The 22,500-nt window shown below is 40.3% G+C and overlaps 1 protein-coding gene across 2 annotated transcripts in view; it reads left to right on the forward strand.

Moving 5' to 3' along the window:
• LOC143029856 (uncharacterized) overlaps positions 1 to 22,500 on the forward strand; it is a 454,511-nt gene that overhangs the window by 154,883 nt on the left and 277,128 nt on the right. For both annotated transcript variants that reach the window (XM_076192967.1, XM_076192968.1), the window contains exon 3: positions 12,746 to 12,874. In XM_076192967.1, coding sequence (XP_076049082.1) covers positions 12,746 to 12,874 — 129 coding nt within the window. The remainder of the gene's footprint in view (positions 1 to 12,745; positions 12,875 to 22,500) is intronic.

The following is a 22,500-nucleotide window of genomic DNA, read 5'->3' on the forward strand; positions in this document are numbered from 1 at the left end:
GACCCCCGTATTCTGTGAACAGGCTTGATCACGATTTCTGTGACGTTATATTTATTCAGAGTGAAAGAGAAGGAGTATAACAAAAGTAACTTTATGTTTTGTAATGCGCGTATTGTGATGCATCATCGTGTATCAGGCAACCTGATGTGTGCGCGAATATTTAACTCGTATTGGAGAGGTTTAATGTATATCACACAATTACACAGGGCAGAATCTATCGTCTTAGTCTTTACCTGTAACCTATAAGCGCACAACACACGAGAAAACTTCCTATTCGTGTCCTCATTTTCGAAGTATGATTATTCAACAAAATCAAATCACACAATGGAGTCCAAAAAGGATTACCACTCATACTTGCAATATGAAATATGTTTTCTTGGTTAATATCAATGCTTTTGCTAGGTAAATTGAAGGCGTAATTATGTACGTGCAGCCAAATAGCAATCCAGTTCAGTGACAAAGTAGCACTCTTTTCGTGCTTACAGTTAATATGTGGCCGTTGGTAATGGCTGAGTAGCGCGAAGCAGCCAAGTATATCTTACATGACACGTTATACGTGGAAGCTAAGAAGACGAAACTACCCTTCATACTAAGAGGTTAAATTGGAACTACGAGTAACTAATTTCTATCTTAGCCTGTTGATATATATTGCCCGACCTAACTTCCTACAAGGCCGTCCAGATCTCTACGGACACTGCCCACTAATCAGTAAAGTAACCAACTCGTGGCGCTGTGGTTAGAGTTCTCGCCTCCCACCACGGAGGTCCGGGTTCGACTCCCCCCAACCAGGGCTGAAATAATTTCAGTATCGCTTTGTTGCGGGGTGTTACTCCAGCTCTCGTGGACGGGGAGTTGGGTGAGTGTGTACGTGTAAGGTCACAGTATTACCCATAGATCGGTCATGCGAGCTCTGAGCTCTCATCACGGAGGTTAATAACTGTCGATCACGAGTCACGTGATCCAAGACCATGGTGAATCACAGGCATAACTGTAGTGTTGTCTACACTGTGCCGAGCTGGCCCAATCAAACCCGGACACAGCCAAAACCCGTGGTCCTTCAGGCAGGACCTGAAGACTATGTGCAGTACGAGAAGAAGTCCTTCTTGGACGAAACGTCAGACATCTTCAAAGAAGAAGTCCTTCTAGGACGAAACGTCAGTAACAAAACTCCTGTTTGTTTATTATCTAACTACACCTATGCATTCATTTATGTATTTTATTTGTTATTTACATTATTATAGGTTTTTTTTTTTTTATTATGATTTTTTTCGCATCCGACCTAGATATGGATCAAAAGGTCTCCTGTCGGTATGCTCCGCCTTTGTAATCCTTTGTAACGGTTTTTGGCGTTTACCTCACCACCGTTGCACTCATTCTGTCCTACGTACTTCTACTACCAGTATGTTGGAGTGCATAAGCCCTCACTAGCAGCCCCTGATTTTTTGTGTTTTATGCATTTCTCGTCTATGTTGATTCCGGATTATGTCTATTTTCTTCTTATTTCGGCTGCTGTCACGGACACACCAATTTTCTTCATATCGTCTGACGTGGAATTGTGGGCTGCTGCTCGTTTGTCTCTGTTCAGTTTTACATTCCAAAGGCAAGGGTGTTGCCGATAAAGTTCTAATAAATGTAGATTGTGAGGTCTCGACCATTGATCTATAGCGGGAACAGAGGCGAACATGTTTCTCAAACATTAGAGTGAATAATGACAACCTCTGCCCCTTCCTCGTGTGTCTGGCAGCGACGTCATATTACCGGCCACGGGTAGTGTCTGGTGCTTTCGCTAAACAACCAACACGGGCACCTTGCCCGTGGTTTAGCGGGTACTGGCAGTAAACTTGTTAACAGGCAAAATGCTCGCTTGTGGACGCAGGCAATGCTCCATCGTCTGGACGGGCCCTAAGAATATATTAGGGGGTTGGGCAGGTTGATTTTCATGTTCTTTGGTACATCTTAATGACTTCTCTTGTATAAAGTGAAGATCACACCGTACGATCAGTTCTCCAACGTTGCTCCCATCCATATTGTATTGCCAGTGTATTGTTTCACTGTGTTATAAAAGCGTTTCTTCTCAAGAAATCAATGCAGGACCACTGTGCTGTCCATTGGGAGACTACACAATCTTTGTTTCTCATAATGGTGGATTGATCTGGCTCGGTAAGTTTGCATGGATGGTGCGAAAGGTTTGTGAATTGAGTCTGAAAACATGGTAATCTGCTCTATCATACCAATTAGGTGGCAGTATTGAAACACGGCGCTGGTATACTACACCTATTGAGATCCACTTTTGTAGAGAGGAGTTGAGAAGTCGTCAAATAAACGACTGAATAGTTGAGAAGTCATCAAATAGACGACTGAATAGTTGAGAAGTCATCAAAAATGACGACTGAATAGTTGAAAAGTCATCAAAAATGACTGAATAGTTGAGAAGTCATCAAATAGACGACTGAATAGTTCTTAGCCCTTCATGGGCTTCCCACGCTCAAGGCAAGAGTGGTAACCATTCACTATATCGCATTTTATGTAAAATCAATCCAAACTCAGACACTGCGCTGTGGACGATGCAAAATGTCTTTATGAGTTGTTCCACTTTGATGGTTGTACTATAACATTTACTGGACCAATTATATTGGTTATATTAATGTAGCGGGCACCTTTTTTGATGTACCACATATAACTTTTCTCAATTTTCATTCATGCATTTTCGATAAAAAAAAAACATATTGAAATTATATTAAGTGGTACATATATATTGTTCTGACCTTTTGTGAGGGGAATTATGAGTTATTTTCTGAACTGCCAGTCCTTTCATTATGCATACAGAAAAGATGTTATTGGAACAATTTCGTCGAAGAAAAACGAGAGTAATTATCCCGTAAAATGGTTAAATACGCCCGTCAAAACCATTCGTTCATTAGCTGTGCTGCCGCTGACATTGCAATTGTCCCAGATAAGCAGTAATTATGTTAATCGCCTCTGCTTCGCAACACAGAAGATAATAGAATACATTTACGGTAGCCAGAATAATGAGTGCCATACACTGTGGAAAAAGTTAATCACGATTTGGTCTTTTCCATTTTACGGCATGCAGAATGTTTAGGTTAAGTCAGTCAAGTTAGGCTAGGTTAGGTCAGGCCAGGTTAGGTTAGGTCAGGCCAGGTTAGGTCAGGTCAGGTTAGGTTAGGTTTCAGATTAATATTAATTTCTTAGCTCTCTTAAGTTGTTGAAATCAACTTCATGTCGTAAAATGGAATAGATCCTCACAATATGTTGTAGCGCACCCTGGCTGCTGAAGCGATACCAAAGAAATTGATAAAATACCTTTACGACAAATGAAATGAAAGAATAGCCGCAGGGCAAGGGAGTAGATGGAACGCGTTGCTAAAGAGAATTAGATTGCAACTCTGTCAGAAGTGTGTGTGTGTGTGTGCGTGCGCGCGCGCGCGCATGTGATTCACCATGGTCTTGGATCACGTGTTGGACTCGTGATCGACAGCTATTTCCCTCCCGGAAGAGAGCCCAGAGCTCGTATGACCTATCTATGGGTAATACTGTGACCTTACACACACACACCCAACTCCCTACCCACGAGAGTTGGAGTAACGACTCAAAGCGCAGCGATACTAAAATTATTTCAGACCTAGGCGGGATTCGAACCCGGATCGCCGTAGTGGTAGCCGGGAACTCAACCAACTGCCCCACGAGTCGTGTGTGTGTGTGTGTGTGTGTGTGTGTGTGTGTGTGTGTGTGTGTGTGTGTGTGTGTGTGTGCGTGCGTGTGTGTGTGCGTGTGTGTGTGTGCGTGCGCGCGTGAATGCATGTGTTTGTGTGTGTATATGTGGGCGCGCGGATGTACATGTGTGTATATGTACCCATTTCTCTAAAAACATAATAGAGGACTATGCATTGACATATTCAACCAAAACATTTTAGCCTGTAGCTCCAAGCCAAGTATCAGAAACGGTGACTGTACACTTTTGTAGGCAAGTAGAATGTTTGTATCTATCCCTTCTACGACTGCATCTCCGAGCTGGGATTTATTGCCTCTTGTCCAGTCTCCAGTCCAAACATTTTTGGTATGAGGACTCGCTCCGTCAAAGGACACGAATCCAACGTTTTGTATGAGAAAGCTTGGATCCAGACAAAGGTATGTTCAATTGTACGTCGCAAAAAAAAAAAAAAAAAAAAAAAAAAAAATAGATATATAGAAATAGTAGAATAAGGAATAAATGTAGTGTTCAGTGTGACTATTTCGTACTCTATCTAGATTTGTCGGGGATCAGCTACGGTCTGTTAAACCTCGCGGTTCGACAGACACGTGTTTAAAGTGATGTGTGAACATGTGAACGGGGTATTTGGGGTTTAACCAACGTGTTCGACAACCAAATACCCCGTTCACACATCACTTTAAACACGTGTCTGTCGAACCGCGTTCGACGAACTGTTGGACCGTGTAAATCCCCTCTTAGGTTACGTTACGTTACTTTAGATTACGTTACGGCGCAATAGGTTATGTTACGGTACGTTAGGTTACGTTACGGCGCGTTAGGGTACGTTACGATGCGATAGGTTACGTTACGGTGCGTTTGGTTACGTTACGGTGCGTTTAGTTACGTTACGGTGCGTTAGGTTACGTTACGGTGCGTTAGGTTACGTTGCGTTAGGTTACGTTATGTTGTGTTAGGTTATGGTGCGTTAGGTTAGGTTATGGTACGTTGGGTTATGGTACGTTGGGTTAGGTTACGTTACGGTGCGTTTGGTTACGTTACGGTGCGTTAGGTTACGTTACAGTGCGTTAGGTTACGTTACAGTGCGTTCAGTTACGTTACGTTGTGTTAGGTTATGGTGCGTTAGGTTATGTTATGGTACGTTGGGTTAGGTTAGGTTACGGTGCGTTTGGTTACGTTACGGTGCGTCACGTTACGTTATGTTACATTACGGTGCGTTAGGTTACGTTACAGTGCGTTAGGTTACGTTACGGTGCGTTCAGTTACGTTACGTTGTGTTAGGTTACGGTGCATTAGGTTACGTTATGGTGCGTTTGGTTACGTTACGGTGTGTTAGGTTACGTTACGGTGCGTTCAGTTACGTTACGGTGCGTTCAGTTACGTTACGGTGCTGCCAGTTACGTTACGTTGTGTTAGGTTACGTTATGGTACGTTGGTTTAGTTTACGTTACGGTGCGTTGGGTTAGGTTACGTTACGGTGCGTTAGGTTACGTTACGGTACGATAAGTTACGTTACGGTGCGTTAGGTTACGTTACGGTGCTTTAGGTTACGTTACGTTACGGTACGTTATGTTACGTTACGGTACGATAAGTTACGTTACGTTAGGTTACGTTACACTACGTTAAGTTATATCAAATTACATTGGGCTATTAGGTTGATTAAGTTACGGTAGGATATGTTAGATTACGTTACGTTAGATTAAGTTAGGGTTAGTTAGATTGGGATAGAAACAACTACGAGCCCGACGTTGGACACAGTTGAATGAGAATTTGTTGTATTTTCATTTTAATCACCTTAAATTTCACCATCTCATGTTTAGGGAAATCCATCAAAGAAAGAAGTAGTTAATATAGTAAAGAACGGCGTCAGCTCTTACAAAGCTTTGCGAGTAATTCTCTCATTCAGTGTCCCGTTCTTTTAACCAATTAGGTTAACAGAGAAAGTCCTGTTCGAGCTACGGGGGAAAGGTTGTTTAAGGAAGTATCAATTGCAATGTTTCCGGTAATTATAGTTGTGCTGATGATGCCTAGCAATTTTTGTGTGTGTGTGTGTGTGTGTGTGTGTGTGTGTGTGTGTGTGTGTGTGTGTGTGTGTGTGTGTGTGTGTGTGTGTGTGTGCGTGCGTGCGTGCGCGCGCGGGCCAAGTGTGCGTGTGTGTGATTCACCATGGTCTTGGATCATGTGTTGTACTCGTGTGTGTGTGTGTGTGTGTGTGTGTGTGTGTGTGTGTGTGTGTGTGTGTGTGTGTGTGTACGTGTACGTGTACGTGTTTTTGCTTGTGTTTATCTATTCACATAGATGAGTTAAACTGGTAAATTTCTCTTCATTGCTTTCTCTCTCTGATTTCGAAATTTTTTCTACCTAAAGAAATAAAAAGCAATTGAATAGAGTACCATTATGGGGACCAGAAGGGACGAAAGCCACTCAGGATGTATGTGTTTATTGCAAAGGATTGAACAAAGTAGTCCTACGGCAGCTAAGTTAAAGTGATTCGTGTCGCTCTTTACAGAAAAGATTCATACTTTGAAGCCTCGACATGCGTTACTTTGAAATCTCCGATTTTTTTTTTTTTTTAGGAATACAAGCACCCGGACCTGGCTTCGCCAGGTGTGCTTGGCCTACGGCGTAGCTCGCTTCGCTTGCTCTTCATTAGAGTACATATAATTTTTGCTATTTCGTAACATATTACAAAGGAGTCTTCAAAATCTCCCGAAGGAGTCTCCAGTCTCCAGAAGTAGTCGTCAAAGTCTCCCGACGTCAAATTCTCCCGTCGTCTCTCTCTCTCTCTCTCTCTCTCTCTCTCTCTCTCTCTCTCTCTCTCTCTCTCTCTCTCTCTCTCTCTCTCTCTTTCTTTCTTTCTCGTTAGGTCAATCATAAAGGCAATACATTTTTCTAATCGTTTATGTTATGTCACATAGGACCCGCGGAAATTCCACGGTTATTCAACTTTGAAGTATTACGAAGGAGTCTTCAAAATCTCCTAAAGGAGCCTTCAGTCTCCAAAAGGAGTCGTCAAAGTCTCCCGACGTTGTCGTCAAATTCTCTCGCTCTCTCTCTCTCTCGCTCTCTCTCTCTCTCTCTCTCTCTCTCTCTCTCTCTCTCTCTCTCTCTCTCTCTCTCTTTCTCTCTCTCTCTCTCTTTCTCTCTCTCTCTCCTTCTCTTTTTCGTTAGGTCAATCAGAAAGGCAATAAAGATTTTTGAATCGTTTATGTCATGTCACAATAAACATTTATAGACGTTTGATTATCTTCATGTAACCTATGATTAAACTTGTATAGACGTTTGAATACTGTTTATTTATTTGTGTAATCATTTATTTATCTCCTTATTTTCGTGAAGTTCTGTTAGGAGCTCAGAAAGCAACGCGACATGACGTCACACGTTAAGCTTTGAATAAATGGAAATTCCACGGGATTTACGAAAGAGTCTTTAAAATCTCCCGAAGGAGTCTTCAGTCTCCAAAAGGAGTCGTCAAAGTCTACTGACGTTATCGTCAAATTCTCCCCTCGTCTCTCTCTCTGTTTCTCTTTCTCGTTAGGTCAATCATAAAGGCAATAAAATTTCGGAAGGTGGCCATAAAAACGCCAGGAAATTTTCAAAACTGAAAAACTTTATTTTTTTATGTATATAGATTCTCTTGGCAATATTTCGTAAAGATTCTCTTAGCAATATTTCGTAAAGATTTTCTTGGTAATATTTCGTAAAGATTCTCTTGTTAACATTTGGTAAAGATTCTCTTGGCAATATTTCGTAAATATTTTCTCATTAATATTTCGTAAAGATTCTTTTGTCAGAATTCCGTAAAGATTCTCTTTTTCTTGTTAGCACCACTTTCTTTTTCCATGGTAATATTAGTGTTTCCGGTGATGACTAAAAAAATGTATATATGTATGTCTAATTGTATTTGATATTGTTGAATAAACCTATAATAATAATAATAATAATAATGACTCATTTCCGGGTTGGGCCTTGCGTAGGAGGTTGGAAGGTTTAGAGAGAAATATTTTTTTATGTTAGTGGAGTGGAGATTCTCTTGGCAATATTTCGTAAAGATTCTCTTAGCAACATTTGGTAAAGATTCTCTTGGCAATATTTCGTAAATATTTTCTCATTAATATTTCGTAAAGATTTTTTTGTCAGAATTCCGTAATTCCGTTTTTATGTATATAGATTCTCTTGGCAATATTTCGTAAAGATTCTCTTAGCGTTATTTCGTAAAGATTCTCTGAGTCTGAGTCAGATGTGTACTCGGGAGTTAGTGTTTCCGGTAATGACTCATTTCCGGAGTAGGAGGTTGGAAGGTTTAGAGAGAAATATTTTTTATGTATATTGATATATACCCAGGTGTGCTTGGCCTACGGCGTAGCTCGCTTCGCTTCGCTTCGCTTCGCTTGGCAATATTTCGTAAAGATTCTCTTAGCAATATTTCGTAAAGATTCTCTTGGTAATATTTTGTAAAGATTCTCTTGTTAACATTTAATAAAGATTCTCTTGGCAATATTTCGTAAATATTTTCTCATTAATATTTCGTAAAGATTCTTTTGTCAAAATTCCGTAAAGATTCTCTTTTTCTTGTTAGCACCACTTTCTTTTTCCATGGTAATATTATTTACGTATTAGAGAAATATCTTTTTATGTTAGTGGAGTGGAGATTCTCTTGGCAATATTTCGTAAAGATTCTCTTAGCAATATTTCGTAAAGATTCTCTTGGTAATATTTCGTAAAGATTCTCTTGTTAACATTTGGTAAAGATTCTCTTGGCAATATTTCGCAAATATTTTCTCATTAATATTTCGTAAAGATTCTTTTGTCAGAATTCCGTAATTCCGTTTTTATGTATATAGATTCTCTTGACAATATTTCGTAAAGATTCTCTTAGCGTTATTTCGTAAAGATTCTTTTGGTAATATTTCGTAAAGATTCTCTTGTTAACATTTGGGAAAGATTCTCTTGGCAATATTTCGTAAATATTTTCGGAGTAGGAGGTTGGAAGGTTTAATCTTCTTCACATCAGTAACCCACTTCCAGAAATGCCGATTTCTTCGTACCTTTTCCGCTGGTGCTTCACACTTGGCCTGCGGCGCTGCGCCTTAGGCGCGGGCGCTGCGCGCCTTGGGCTACGCCCCTTTTTTGGAAAATAAAGTTCTTCTTCGCGTTCTTCTTCGAGTTCTTCTTCGAGTTCTTCGAGTTCTTCTTCGAGTTCTTCGAGTTCTTTTTCGAGTTCTTCGAGTTCTTCTTCGAGTTCTTCGAATTCTTCTTCGAGTTCTTCTTCGAGTTCTTTGAATTCTTCTTCGAGTTCTTCTTCGAGTTCTTCTTCGAGTTCTTCTTCGAGTTCTTCGAGTTCTTCGAGTTCTTCGAGTTCTTCTTCGAGTTCTTCTTCTTCGAGTTCTTCTTCTTCGAGTTCTTCTTCGAGTTCTTCTCTTTCGAGTTCTTCGAGTTCTTCTTTTTCGAGTTCTTCGAGTTCTTCTTTTTCGAGTTCTTCGAGTTCTTCTTTTTCGAGTTCTTCGAGTTCTTCGAGTTCTTCTTCTTCGACTTTTTCGATTTCTTCTTCGAGTTCTACTTCTTCTTCTTCTTCGAGTTCTTCGAGTTCTTCTTCTTCCTCTTCTTCGAGTTCTTCGAGTTCTTCTTCTTCGAGTTCTTCTTCTTCTTCTTCTTCTTCTTCTTCTTCTTCTTCTTCTTCTTCTTCTTCTTCTTCTTCTTCTTCTTCTTCTTCTTCTTCTTCTTCTTCGAGTTCTTCCTCTTCTTCTTCTTCGATTTCTTCGAGTTCTTCTTCTTCTTCGAGTTCTTCTTCTTCACCGTAGTTGGCGGTGTAACCGATTTACCACCAAACGCGAAGGTGTGACCGAATTACCACCGGACGGCGTAAGCAACCATTAAATTTTTTTATATTAGATACACCCATGTTGTTGTGTGCTTAGGTGTGCTTAGCCTATGGCGTAGCTCGCTTCGCTCGCTCTTCATTAGAGTACATATAATTTTTGCTATTTCGTAACATATTACAAAGGAGTCTTCAAAATCTCCCGAAGGAGTCTCTAGTCTCCAGAAGTAGTCGTCAAAGTCTCCCGACGTCAAATTCTCCCGTCGTGTGTCTCTCTCTCTCTTTCTCTCTTTCTTTCTCGTTAGGTCAATCATAAAGGCAATACATTTTTTTAATCGTTTATGTTATGTCACATAGGACCCGCGGAAATTCCACGGTTATTCAACTTTTAAGTATTACGAAGGAGTCTTCAAAATCTCCTAAAGGAGCCTTCAGTCTCCAAAAGGAGTCGTCAAAGTCTCCCGACGGTGTCGTCAAATTCTCTCGCTCTTTCTCTCTCTCTCTCCTTCTCTTTTTCGTTAGGTCAATTATAAAGGCAAAAAAGATTTTTGAATCGTTTATGTCATGTCACAATAAACATTTATAGACGTTCGAATACTGTTTATTTATTTGTGTATTTATTTATTTATCTCCTTATTTTCGTGAAGTTCTGTTAGGAGCTCAGAAAGCAACGCGACATGACGTCACACGTTAAGCTTTGAATAAATGGAAATTCCACGGGATTTACGAAAGAGTCTTCAAAATCTCCCGAGGGAGTCTTCATGTTGTTGTGTATAGTAACCGTGGGAGTCGTTTTCTTCCAGACCGTCCCCGCGCCAGATCACTGTTAAAACACTCACCCCGGTCCATGACCCCCTGTTACCTTTTGTCGAGGTCACGCACTTTCGTTCAAAAATTTTAGTTTTGACCATTTTCATTTTTATATATATAATTAACTTTCTTTAGGTTTTGCTCTGTTACCGTGCCTGCTGTTTGCTAACGCACGATATGAATGCATGTATGTATATATGTATTTACGTACGTACGTATTTATGCATGTATGTACGTATGTATATATATATATATATATATATATATATATTATATATGTATATATATATATATGTATATATATATATATATGTATATATATGTATATATTATATATGTATATGTATATATATATATATATGTTGATGAAGGTGGAAAAAGAAGTCATGAGTCTAGTTCAGAGTTCCTGAGTTTATTCCTAACCGGTTTCGCTCTATGCTTCTGAAGAAGCATAGAGCGAAACCGGTCAGGAATAAACTCAGGAACTCGGAACTAGACCCGTGACTTCTTTTTCCACCTTCATCAACTTGTCACAATGTACCAGCATATATATATATATATATATATATATATATATATATGTGTGTGTGTGTGTGTGTGTGTGTGTGTGTGTGTGTGTGTGTGTGTGTGTGTGTGTGTGTGTGCGTGCGCGCGTTTATGTATGTATGTACTAAAGTATTTAATTTTGTGTCTGGTATGTATACTTGTATGCATATGAATGTGTGTGTGTGTGTGTGTGTGTTTGTGTGTGTGTGTGTACATAGAATTCATCCACTAAATTTGATAACTTGTTATTCTTTAGAGACTGTACCCAGAAAATTATTTTGTGGCTACAAATTGGTTTTGTTCGAGGCTTCATTGTTAAGATAAGAAAAAGTGGATGGCACGCCGAAGACCGCAGTTTACATATGCGTTTCTCTTTTTCCTCCTCTCCGCTTTTAAACTTCCAGTAATTGAAGGGATGGACCCATGCCAATTTCATTTAGAGGTGGATACAAGTAAACTGAAGGAAAAATGCATGTTTTTGAGTGAAAGGTAACTATAGCGCACATGTAGCTTATATAGGTGGCTGCCAGTTGCCACGATGTTCGATTTTAAAAGAGGAAGATTCTTACTTAATAATAGAATCGAGTACGATCTAGAGCGGTCCCTTGGTTGTTTTCGAAACTTGTGACAAGGGTTGGAAAGGTGATTCCTGAAAATAATATTTCTGTTTCAATTTCGTAAGTAAATACCCAGTCCTACATTCGAACGCATAGATGGAACGTGTTAAATAAATAGTGATTATTATGGTGATGATAATAGCGATTGTGATGATGACTGATTATGACAATGATGATGACAGTGTTGATGATAACGGTGATGACAGTGATTGATGACTGATGATGATGACGGTGACATGATGATGACGATGATGACGATGATGACAATAATGATGATGATGATGATGATGAGAATAATGATGCTTTGGTTTTACATCACAAACTCACTTGTTTAAGACAAGGAGAGTGCCTTACAAAAGGACTTTTGATTTGGTGGTTGGGAACCTGCTCAGGGTGGCCTTTCCTAACCTCAGTGACGTCATCGGTGTTCCAATCAGAGTGTTTAAACTTTCAGTTGGTTGCCATGCTCGTGTACCAATAATGGACTATTTAGTCATTTTTTTCCCTCTCCTACCTCATTGGCACCGCTCAAACTCAAAGTGTTAATCAGAAAAAGGTGGCCTTAATTCATGCTATCAACCTGATGACGATAAGGCTCATTTATATTTGTTCCCTGGCTGAGTGGGTTAGGGCGTCGTTACTTGCGGCGAAGGTCGAGGGGATGGTGGTTCGAATCCTGCCACCAGCGAAGTTGAACCAAGGGCATGGTTCATTAAATTCCACGCTACAAAGCCCTCTGTGAGGGGCACCGTCCTAGCCTTCCGATAAGGGGGAGTTTGTGACGTTAAACCATATCATCATCATCATCATATTTGTTCGGATTATATTATCAGTCTGTGAAACTCAACAATGATTGTAAAATCAGGAGGGAAACCGAACTCGTAGGGTAAACTGCAAATTGTTCTGTAATGTATTTTCAGAATGTATATATGAACACCTTCGTCACAAGGATGAATAAAATCGTCTGGCGACAGCTAGACACCATGCACGAAAGTGAATTGGGTCTATTCTTATTCGATAGTAGGTTTTAAGAATGAATTATTCACAAGAATCTCTTTAATACTTCATCGTCCCTAGGGAATACATGCATATGTAACTGGAACAAATATTTACACCCGACTTATTCTTGGCATAACAAAGAATGGCAAAGGAATGAAAGAGAAGAAAGCGAAATATATGTCCCATCCCGTTAGTCATAACTTGTTTTTTTTTCTTTCTTTTCAGTTACGACGCTCGATTGACTGGTCGTCCGGAGCAGAGACATCACCTGAAGGACAACACGGGACTTGGTGGTCGAGTACACTTTCATCACTCCCGCGGACCGCCAGATCCACATACTCTCACTATTTCGAGGTAAGCGTTAATGGTCCGTTTCTACTTATATATTGGGATGTTTGTGTGTTTGTCGGTATCGAAGAGCATGTGCCCCTCCGCCTGTTGCCATTGGTTTTCTGTTCTTGGAAAGTTTTATTTGTTTGAGCACAGGCATATAGGTACATGCACACGCACACCATACACACACACACGCGCATACTCGTACACACACATGCGCACACACACACACACACATGCATACTCGTACACACACATGCGCGCGCACACACACACACACACACACACACACACACACACACACACACACACACACACACTTAGGTTACTTAGGTGATGGCTTCTAGGGGCTTTCAGCCGATGACGGCTCTCCAAGCCCCCCACGTAGAATATCTAAAGTCCAAAATCTGATTTCATCACTGCATTCTCCAAGTCATACGAAGCAGTGAAGAAGTGTGTCTTCAGTCTCTTCTTGAAGATGGTCGTAGTTACAGCCATTTTAACATTTTCAGGAAGTTTATTATAGAGACGGGGGGCACTATTAACAAACGCTCTACGCCCAGATTCTCTATAAAACCTTGGCTCTAATAGTCTATTCACTTCAATACTGTGTCGCAAGGCTATATCACTATCTATTCGGAAGTCCACGAGCATATCACACATATAATTAGGCCTCCCAAACTTCAATGCCTGATACACCATAACACACTGTTTATACAAGATACGTGCTTTGACTGGGAGCCAATGCAGCTGTATTAACACTGGAGTTATCCGTTCCCTTCTAGACTGACCCTCTATCAGTCTCGCAGCTCTATTCATAATTAATTGAAGCTTCTTCAATAAGTAGTTAGGAAGACCATAATATAAAGAGTTGCAGTGTTCCAGTTTACCCAACACATGGTTATAAATAAGCTTCCTCATAGAATTCTCATCAAGGTATTTCCTTACAAACGCTAAGTTTCTCAAATGATAGCCAGCTACTTGCACCGTCTGATTTATCTGTTCTCTCATCATACACACACACGCACACACACACACACACACACACACACACACACACACACACACACACACACACACACACACACACACACACACACACACACACACACACACACACACACACACACACACACGTACACACACACACACATACGTACACACACACAGACATACACACACACAGAGGGACAACCCAAATTGTTTTAGTCAAGGCATACAAAAAAAAATCGAAAGGTCATTGAGTCACTTTACACAACTCATCACCAACAAAAGAACAGGAGATCTTAATTAGACAAAAGTCACAGCGACATTTACCCTCCAATAATGTCACCTGGGACCATCCGACTCAACTGTCCCTCTCGTCACCTTGTTGAATTTGGTCTAGTGATTATTGAGTAGTAGGGAGGTGAAATAAACACCGAGGATCGTTAAAGTTTTAAATACTGACACTGCGCTCTTAACGGAGCTTCTTCAAAGTGTACATACATGGTCAGAAAATCAACATTTTATACCTCGCATCATTCAGCGTTCCTTCCTTAACCCACCCCATCCCTTCTTCTCGTACCCTTCAACTCCCGTAGTACCATCCAGCCGGACGTTTTGGACAGCTTAATAAAACCATCCCCAAGAGGCTCTGTTAAGACCGAAACGTCAGTAATTAAAACTTTCAACGATTCTCGGTGTTTATCTTACCACCATACCACTCATTTTTTCGTCCATTCTTCAACTAGTCATTATTCAATCAATCAATCAATCAATCAAATCAGCCATCCTGAGTCCTCTGCTGAACAAAGGCCTCCTTCATAGCATTCCATGATTCACACAACCGTACCATCCTCTGCCACGTCACTCCCTCGAATTTCTTTATTTCGTTTCTCCACCTTCTGTCTGGTCTCCCTCTTCCACGCTTCCTATCTCGCGGCGTCCACTCAGTAACACACTTGCTCCATCGCTGATCAGTCGTTATTATTAATGTTTAATTGCGCATAGAACAAGAGGTACATTTGCCTCTTTCTCCTGCATCCAACAGAACCTACTTATTCTTTATCTCCTCACTAGACATCAGTGAGTTTGTATTTAAGAACATAAAAACATAAGAAATAAAGGAGACTGCAAAAGACCACAAGGCCTACACTAGGCAGCTCCGTATCCATCACCACCTGTCATCCCCATCCATAAAGTTGTCTAGTCGTTTTTTAAAACAACTGATAGTTTCAGCGCTTACTACGTGGTTACTAAGTTTATTCCATTCATCGACCACCCTATTTGTAAACCAATTCTTGCCTATTTCCTTCTTAAATCTAAATTTATCCAGTTTATACCCATTACTGCGAGTCCTGCCCTGTTGTTTTATTATGATGACCTTGTTTGCATCACCCTTGTTATAGCCTTTGATCCACTTGAACACTTCTATTAGATCACCCCGCACTCTGCGTCTTTCCAGAGAGTGTAAGTTTAGGTGCCTAAGCCTCTCTTCGTAAGGCAAATTTCCGAGTCCTTGTATCATTTTGGTAATTCTTCTCTGTACTGATTCTAGTGAATTTATGTCCATTCTGTAGGACGGAGACCAAAACTGTACCGCATAGTCAAGGATGGGTCTAACTATCGCTAGATAGAGTTTAATAATTACCTCTGCACTTCTATTCGTTACCGTCCTAGCAATGAAGCCTAATGCTCCGTTTGCTTTATTTCTGGCGCTAATGCACTGCTTCCTGGTTTTAAGGTCCGGACTCACCAGAACTCCCAAGTCCCTCTCGCACTCAGATTTTTCTAAAAACGTGTTATCTAAGTTGTATCTATTTTCGGGGTTGTGTAGCCCTACGTTTAACACGCTACACTTAGAGATATTGAAGTTCATTTGCCATTTCACCGACCATGTTAACAGTTTATTAAGATCATCCTGCAGAATCTGGGCGTCTTCTCCTGACCTAATTAGGCGTCCTATTTTAGTGTCGTCCGCAAACTTACTAACATCACTATTTAACCCATCGTCTAAGTCGTTTATATACATAATGAACAACAAGGGACCCAAAACAGAGCCCTGGGGGACCCCGCTAGTAACATTGCCCCACCTAGATTTTATTCCATTTATGGTGACCCGCTGTTTTCTGTTACTAATCCAAGCTCTAATCCATTCTAGCACTTTTCCTCCTATGCCATGGGCTTTGATTTTATTTAGTAGTCTCTGGTGTGGCACTTTGTCGAACGCTTTGCTAAAGTCAAGGTAAATAACATCGTAATTTTCATTGTTGTCTGACGCCTTATATACCTTAGTGTAAAAGGATAGAAGATTAGTCACGCATGACTTACCTTTGGAGAAACCATTCTGTGAATCACGAATTAAATTATGCCCTTCAATGTGTTCTCTGAGTCTATTTACTATTATTGATTCAAGCATTTTTCCTATAACCGATGTCAAACTGATTGGCCTGTAGTTGCATATGGTCGATCTATCACCCTTTTTAAAAACAGGAACAACGTTTGCCTGCCTCCAAGCAGTTGGAACAGAACCAGTGTCTACCGATTTATTGAATATTTCAGTTAACTGGTCGCAGATTTCAAATTTACACTCTTTAAGCATTCTTGGAAAAATTTCGTCCGGACCCGGAGATTTTGTAGCTTTAAGTCTGTCAATCTGCTTGATAACTTCTTCTTTACTAATGCTGATATTAGTTAGGCTATTTTCTTCATCCCCTCTGAAAATCGGATCGCAGTCAGGTACTTTATCTAACCTCTCATTAGTAAACACCGATATAAAATAATTGTTAAACTCCTCACTCATTTTTTCTTCCGATTCTATCATGACATTTTCATCGTTTTTAATTGGTCCTATTCTTTCTTTATTTTTTGTTCTATAGAGGTGAAAGAAACCCTTTGGGTTGGATTTTGCTTGACTGGCAACCTTGATTTCATAATTACGTTTCGCTGAACGTGTATTCCTTTTAACCAGCTTTGCCATTTCGTTATATCTTGATCTAAGGTGTGATTCCCCGTTTTTTATTTTTACGTAAAGTCCTCTTTTAATTCCGATCTCATGTTTCAATCTGTCCGTCATCCATTTGGGAGTATTACTATTTTTCCGTATTGACTTTAGGGGGATAAATGTGTTTTGTGCATTGATAATTAGATCAGTTAGATTGTTATACATTTCATCTAAAGTACTGACCTGATTTTTGGGCCCTCGCCCCGAATCGACCTGACCTAAGGTATGCGTATTACTCTCTGTGACCCAGACCTGACCTAAGGTATGCGTATTTCCCTCCTTGACCCAGACCTGACCTAAGGTATGCGTATCCTCCTTGACCCACTTCTGACTATCAGCCCCGCAACGAGAATCAAGAATGTTTGAAACGTCCGGATTGTTTTTCGTATTCAATTTCAAATAGGTTTTTATATTGTCAAAGTTTGCTTTCCTGAAGTCTGGTACTTGAACGTTATTTGTACTTTTTATTTTTTCCCAAATAATATTAAATCTTATTTCTTGATGATCGCTAAAGCCTAGACTATCGCCCACTATTACGCTGCTAATTTGGTGCTCATTATTTGTTAGAATTAAGTCCAGGGTATTTTGTCCCCTCGTAGGATCGGTAATCATTTGTTTTAGGAAATTATCCTGCACCACATCTAGGAATTTCTTCGCTTCATGATCTCCTATTAAAGTTTCCCAGTCAATGTTTCTATAGTTAAAATCTCCCATGATTACAACGTTTTTGTACTGGGACGCTCTGTGAATTTCATGAATTAGGGAATCAGTCTGCTCAATGCTAAGGTTAGGAGGTCTATACAAGACGCCAATAATAACTTTCTTATTCTTGCCTATAATCTCTACCCAAATAGATTCCGTACAGTCCTCTTCCTTAATCGAATTGTTGATAATACAGTTTAATGTATTTTTAACGAAAAGTGCTACACCTCCCCCATTCCTGCCGACCCTATCCTTATTAAAAAACTTATATACTTCAATTTCGAGTTCCGGAAGGAAATGTTTATCAGCCATGTTGATCCAGGATTCAGTAATGGCTATAATATCGAAATTTTCTACGCATGCTTTACCTCGCAGCAAATAAATTTTGTTAATTATGCTCCTACTATTTGTATAGTAAACTTTAAGTTTATCTTCCCTCCACCTGCTTTGGTGATTTTTTGTACAGTCCTCTAAGTTGTTTCTATTGCCTAAACTATATTCCGATACTTCCCCCCCTACTCCCACATAATCTATCCGAAAAAACCCTGTAGGATGCCTACTTCTCGCTCAAGGGATTCAGCAAGGAGCCGAAATCCTTTGGGAGACAAGTGCACTCCGTCCCTTGTGTATAGGTGATTCTTACCATAAAAGCGGTCCCAGTTGTCGACAAATGCCCATCCATTAGCCTTACAATGTTTTGCCAGCCTGCAATTCATTGCAATAGCCCTGGAATGCCACATGCCTCCAACTCTACGCCTCGGAAGGATTCCACATACTACAGGAACACCTCCCCTATTTCTGATCTTGTCTAGCGCATCTCGGTACCGCGCAAATAATTCCTCACTCCCTAACTTACCTTTCTGGATGTAAAGTTTGCTCCAATTTTGTGGCCAGCTTAAACCTAAACAGTTTTTCTAACTTACCTAATAATTCCTCACTTCCTAACTTACATTTCTGGATGTAAAGTTTGCTCCAATTTTGTGGCCAGCTTAAACCTAAACAGTTTTTCTATAGTTTGAAATCGGTTCAAGCTGAGATACTATTCTTATGCCAAATGGGATCGTAACAATAGTGAATGGTAGAGAATTCCTCTTCTTTTGATGAAAGAAGAGAACAGATACTTTGTTCCACTTGAGTGTGCAAGGAGACTCGTTGACTTTCTTATTATTTACTCATAACCAATGTCTTTACTTAACCCTGAACAGGGAACGTCCAAATTTATGATTTTGCATGGAAGTTGTACCACTTCTGGCACGCCCATTTTACTTAATAACTTGGGGCAATTCTTCCCATAAACTTTTGGTTTTTACTGTTTCTAAAAGTGGGCGTGCCAGAAGTGGTACAATTTCCATGCAAAATCATAAATTTGGACGTTCCCTGTTCAGGGTTAAGGAGTTAACACATTTTAATTGGGAGGTAGCACGACTCAATAGCGCAGTTGGTAAGGTTCCCAGCTGCCACTACGGCGGTCCGGGTTTGATTTACGCCCAGGGCTGAAATGATTTCAGTATCGCTGCGCTGCGAATCGTTACTCCAACTCTCGTGGGCGGGGAGTTGGGTGTGTGTGTGTGCGTGTAAGGTCACAGCATTACCCATAGATCGGTCATATATGAGCTCTGAGCTCTCATCCGGGAGGGAAATAGCTGTCGATCACGAGTCAAACACGTGATCCAAGACCATAATGAATCACACTGGACATCCACGGAATTCACCAGTGGCAACAGTTGAAAGTTTGTGTGAGTAAAAATGACCTCTGTTAAAATATTTAAATTTTCAAATCTTCAGATATCAAATTATTTTTCCGTCATATGTGGCAAAGCTGAATAATGAACTAAGAGGTTGTAAACCTATACGTATGTTGGACATACTGTTGAAATGCACTTAGAGAAGTCTAGATTTCTGCAAGTGAAGTCATATTCTAGTTATTCAAATAGAGGCTGGAGGTAGGGTGTCGGAGGAAAAATAGCCCAATATAATAGCCCCTTTAGCTGGATATGATACAGTTTCACCTTTTTCAAGAAAGTAGCAGTTACCGGCAAGACTGACGAGTTAAACACCATATGAGGACGGAGCCTTTATTTGCACGACGTTTCGCTTATTACAGCGTTTTCGATACTCGTCAGTTTCACCTTCCCAGTGGGAACCACGTGTAGGATTCTGACTGCTAAGTTTGATGTAGTCAGTATTTGGGAGGTTTCAGTAGCACCTTTATGAACGAGAGAAGAGTGGAGTATTCTTTTATGGATGTAGAATGATGTCCTTCCTTTCTGTTGCCCTATTCAAACCTCTCCTGTATCATTTGTAGGATTTCAAATCTTTGGCGCGATGGTGTCTCCAAGCATAAAAAGGATTTTGTTTTCGAAAAATGAAAAAAAGAGGGGAGCAAAATTTACCCGTTGATAGCGGAAACTGTTCGTATAGAATTTTTCGAGATGCATCCTGGTGATTTTCTTTACTTTAGCATCGATCGTCCTCACCGTTTTCTTGGTGAAATTCCACCTCGATGATCTTGTACATGGCTGAAATTCTTCCCTACATATTTTGACTGGCTACCGTTTGAAGCGGCCTTGCTGTGGATGTGCTGTGTCTGGCGACACTGCTTCTGACCCAGGGCAGTGGACAAGGTGCAGGGATGACCCGTCATTCAGGAGGTGCTAAGATAAGAGGGAGGGTGGAGGGGTGTGGAGTGTATTCAGGGATGGAATGGGTGGGAATGATTTTATGCCTTCTTTTTTTTGGCTACCCCCCTTGTAAGGGGGAAAAAGCCTTGGTATATGTATGTATGTATGTACCGTTTGCCAATATTATTCAGCTGAGAGAAACCGGCTTATGTTTGTGTCAATTGACATTTGGAAAAAGACTCTCCTACTGGTATTCGAACCCTCGCCTGAGCGGCTTGCTTCTTACAATGGCGTGATGGTACGATCTTCGTCTTGTAAGAAGCAAGCCGCTCAGGCGAGGGCTCGAATCCCAGTAGGAGAGTATATTTCCAAACCGGCTTATGTTAATTACCACTTTCCGCGTTCATTGTTCAAATGACCAGAGCTCTAGCGCTCACCCGATTTCATACGACGAAAGTCCTTAAATCCAGAGGGGTAACATCCATTAAGTCCAGCTATATTTTTTTGGTTATCCTGGCTCCATTTGAACAGGAAACAGGCTTTCAGAATCACATCCTGATAAAAATCCTTCCCCGCAGTTGTACACTAAGTACCTGATGGGATGATCTTCTAGCTTTCCGTAGTGTAGTGTTTCGCTCCATCCTTACTGTAATCCATTTCCGGACGTGACGACCACTCCCTGTCACCATTACAAAGGATTACAAAGGATTACAAAGGCGAAGCATGCAGACAGGAAACCTTTTGGTCCATATCTAGGTCGGATGCGAAAATATCATAGTAATGATAAATAAATAAATAAATGAATGAATAAATAAAAACTATAATAATGTAGATAATAAAATACATAGATAAATGCATAGGTATATATTTAAATAGTAAATAAACAGGTAAATAGTAAATAATAATAGATTGACATATAACTAATAATTAATGAGAATCAAGCAAATAATAATGAACAGACAAATAATAACAAAACAAATAAACAAATGATATAAAATAAATGATAGTCATTACAGCATATTGCTTAGGTCACCAAAAACTAGAATGGTAACAACAGTATAACTTCTTTTGGTCAATCCCTTCAGCTCCCGTCTTTGTTTTTGAGCTAAAACCTCCTTTGCTGGCATGACGTAATAACGCTTTATTTGTCCATCTGAAAAAAATAGTGAGTAAAAATTCAAACTGTCTTATAAATATTAAGGATATGCAATATGGATTTTTTTTTCCATGTTTACAAAGACCACTTATTGTGTGAAAGAAATCAGAACAACGTATGGTAACCGTCGTAGCTGGAATGATAACGTGGTACACCCAAGCCTTATTCGTGATGTTTACTGCACGTGTGCAGCAGAGAAGAGATACAAGACCACTATATCATTGTGTGATAGAGTACAGAGTAACATGCGATGCTCGCCGCAACTAGAATAATATATGGCACACACAAATTGACATATGACACTTATTGGCCAAGACATGACACGCCCTGACAAACGACACGCACACATTTGGGGGCAGCCACTTGTTGGAGCAAACCCAAAGCTCTCCACTTTCCTTCACACGGCGCTAATTTTCCTTCGGCGTCAAAGAAGGCGGTCTTTGATCTCCGGCCTTCTCGTCTCAAAGGTGTTGTCATGGTTACACAAGGTCAGGTCAAAAAGGGTCCGCTGCTGCTGCTGAGAGGGGAAGCCAAGAAGATCGTGGTTATGAGAAGCCGCGGGATTAGATTTGCTGATATAAATTGTGGTGAAGGACCAGTTTCACACACCGTAATGGTTGAATTGGACTATGGTTGGATTAGGACGTAAATAAGACAAAAGGTTATGAAAGTACGTATGGGTAGGAGCTTGTTTTGTTTATTCGAGGGAATAGGATCGTTGAATTGGACTGGCTGGATTAGAACGTAAATAAGATAAAAGGTTATGAAAGTACGTATGGGTAGGAGCTTGTTTTATTTATTCGTGGGAATAGGATCGTTGAATTGGACTGTGGCTGGATTAGAACGTAAATCAGATAAAAGGTTATGAAAGTACGTATGGGTAGGAGCTTCTTTTGTTTATTCGTGGGAATAGGATCGTTGAATTGGACTGTGGCTGGATTAGAACGTAAATAAGATAAAAGGTTATGAAAGTACGTATGGGCAGGAACTTGTTTTGTTTATTCGTGGGAATAGGATCGATGATGCTTGCAAACGTGTACTGCGGTTAAAGCTGAACGGAGATTTGATTTCTTATCGAAGAAGACGAGGTGAGGTTTGGAAAAGGGACACCAAAAGCGAAAGCCAGTTGTCTAAGCCATTTTGTTTTTACCATATACCAAAATATCATTCCACTTTCCCCCTT

Source organism: Oratosquilla oratoria, chromosome 11, assembly GCF_046742065.1.
Source record: "Oratosquilla oratoria isolate Oo_2021 chromosome 11, ASM4674206v1, whole genome shotgun sequence".
NCBI classification, from domain to species: domain Eukaryota; kingdom Metazoa; phylum Arthropoda; class Malacostraca; order Stomatopoda; family Squillidae; genus Oratosquilla; species Oratosquilla oratoria.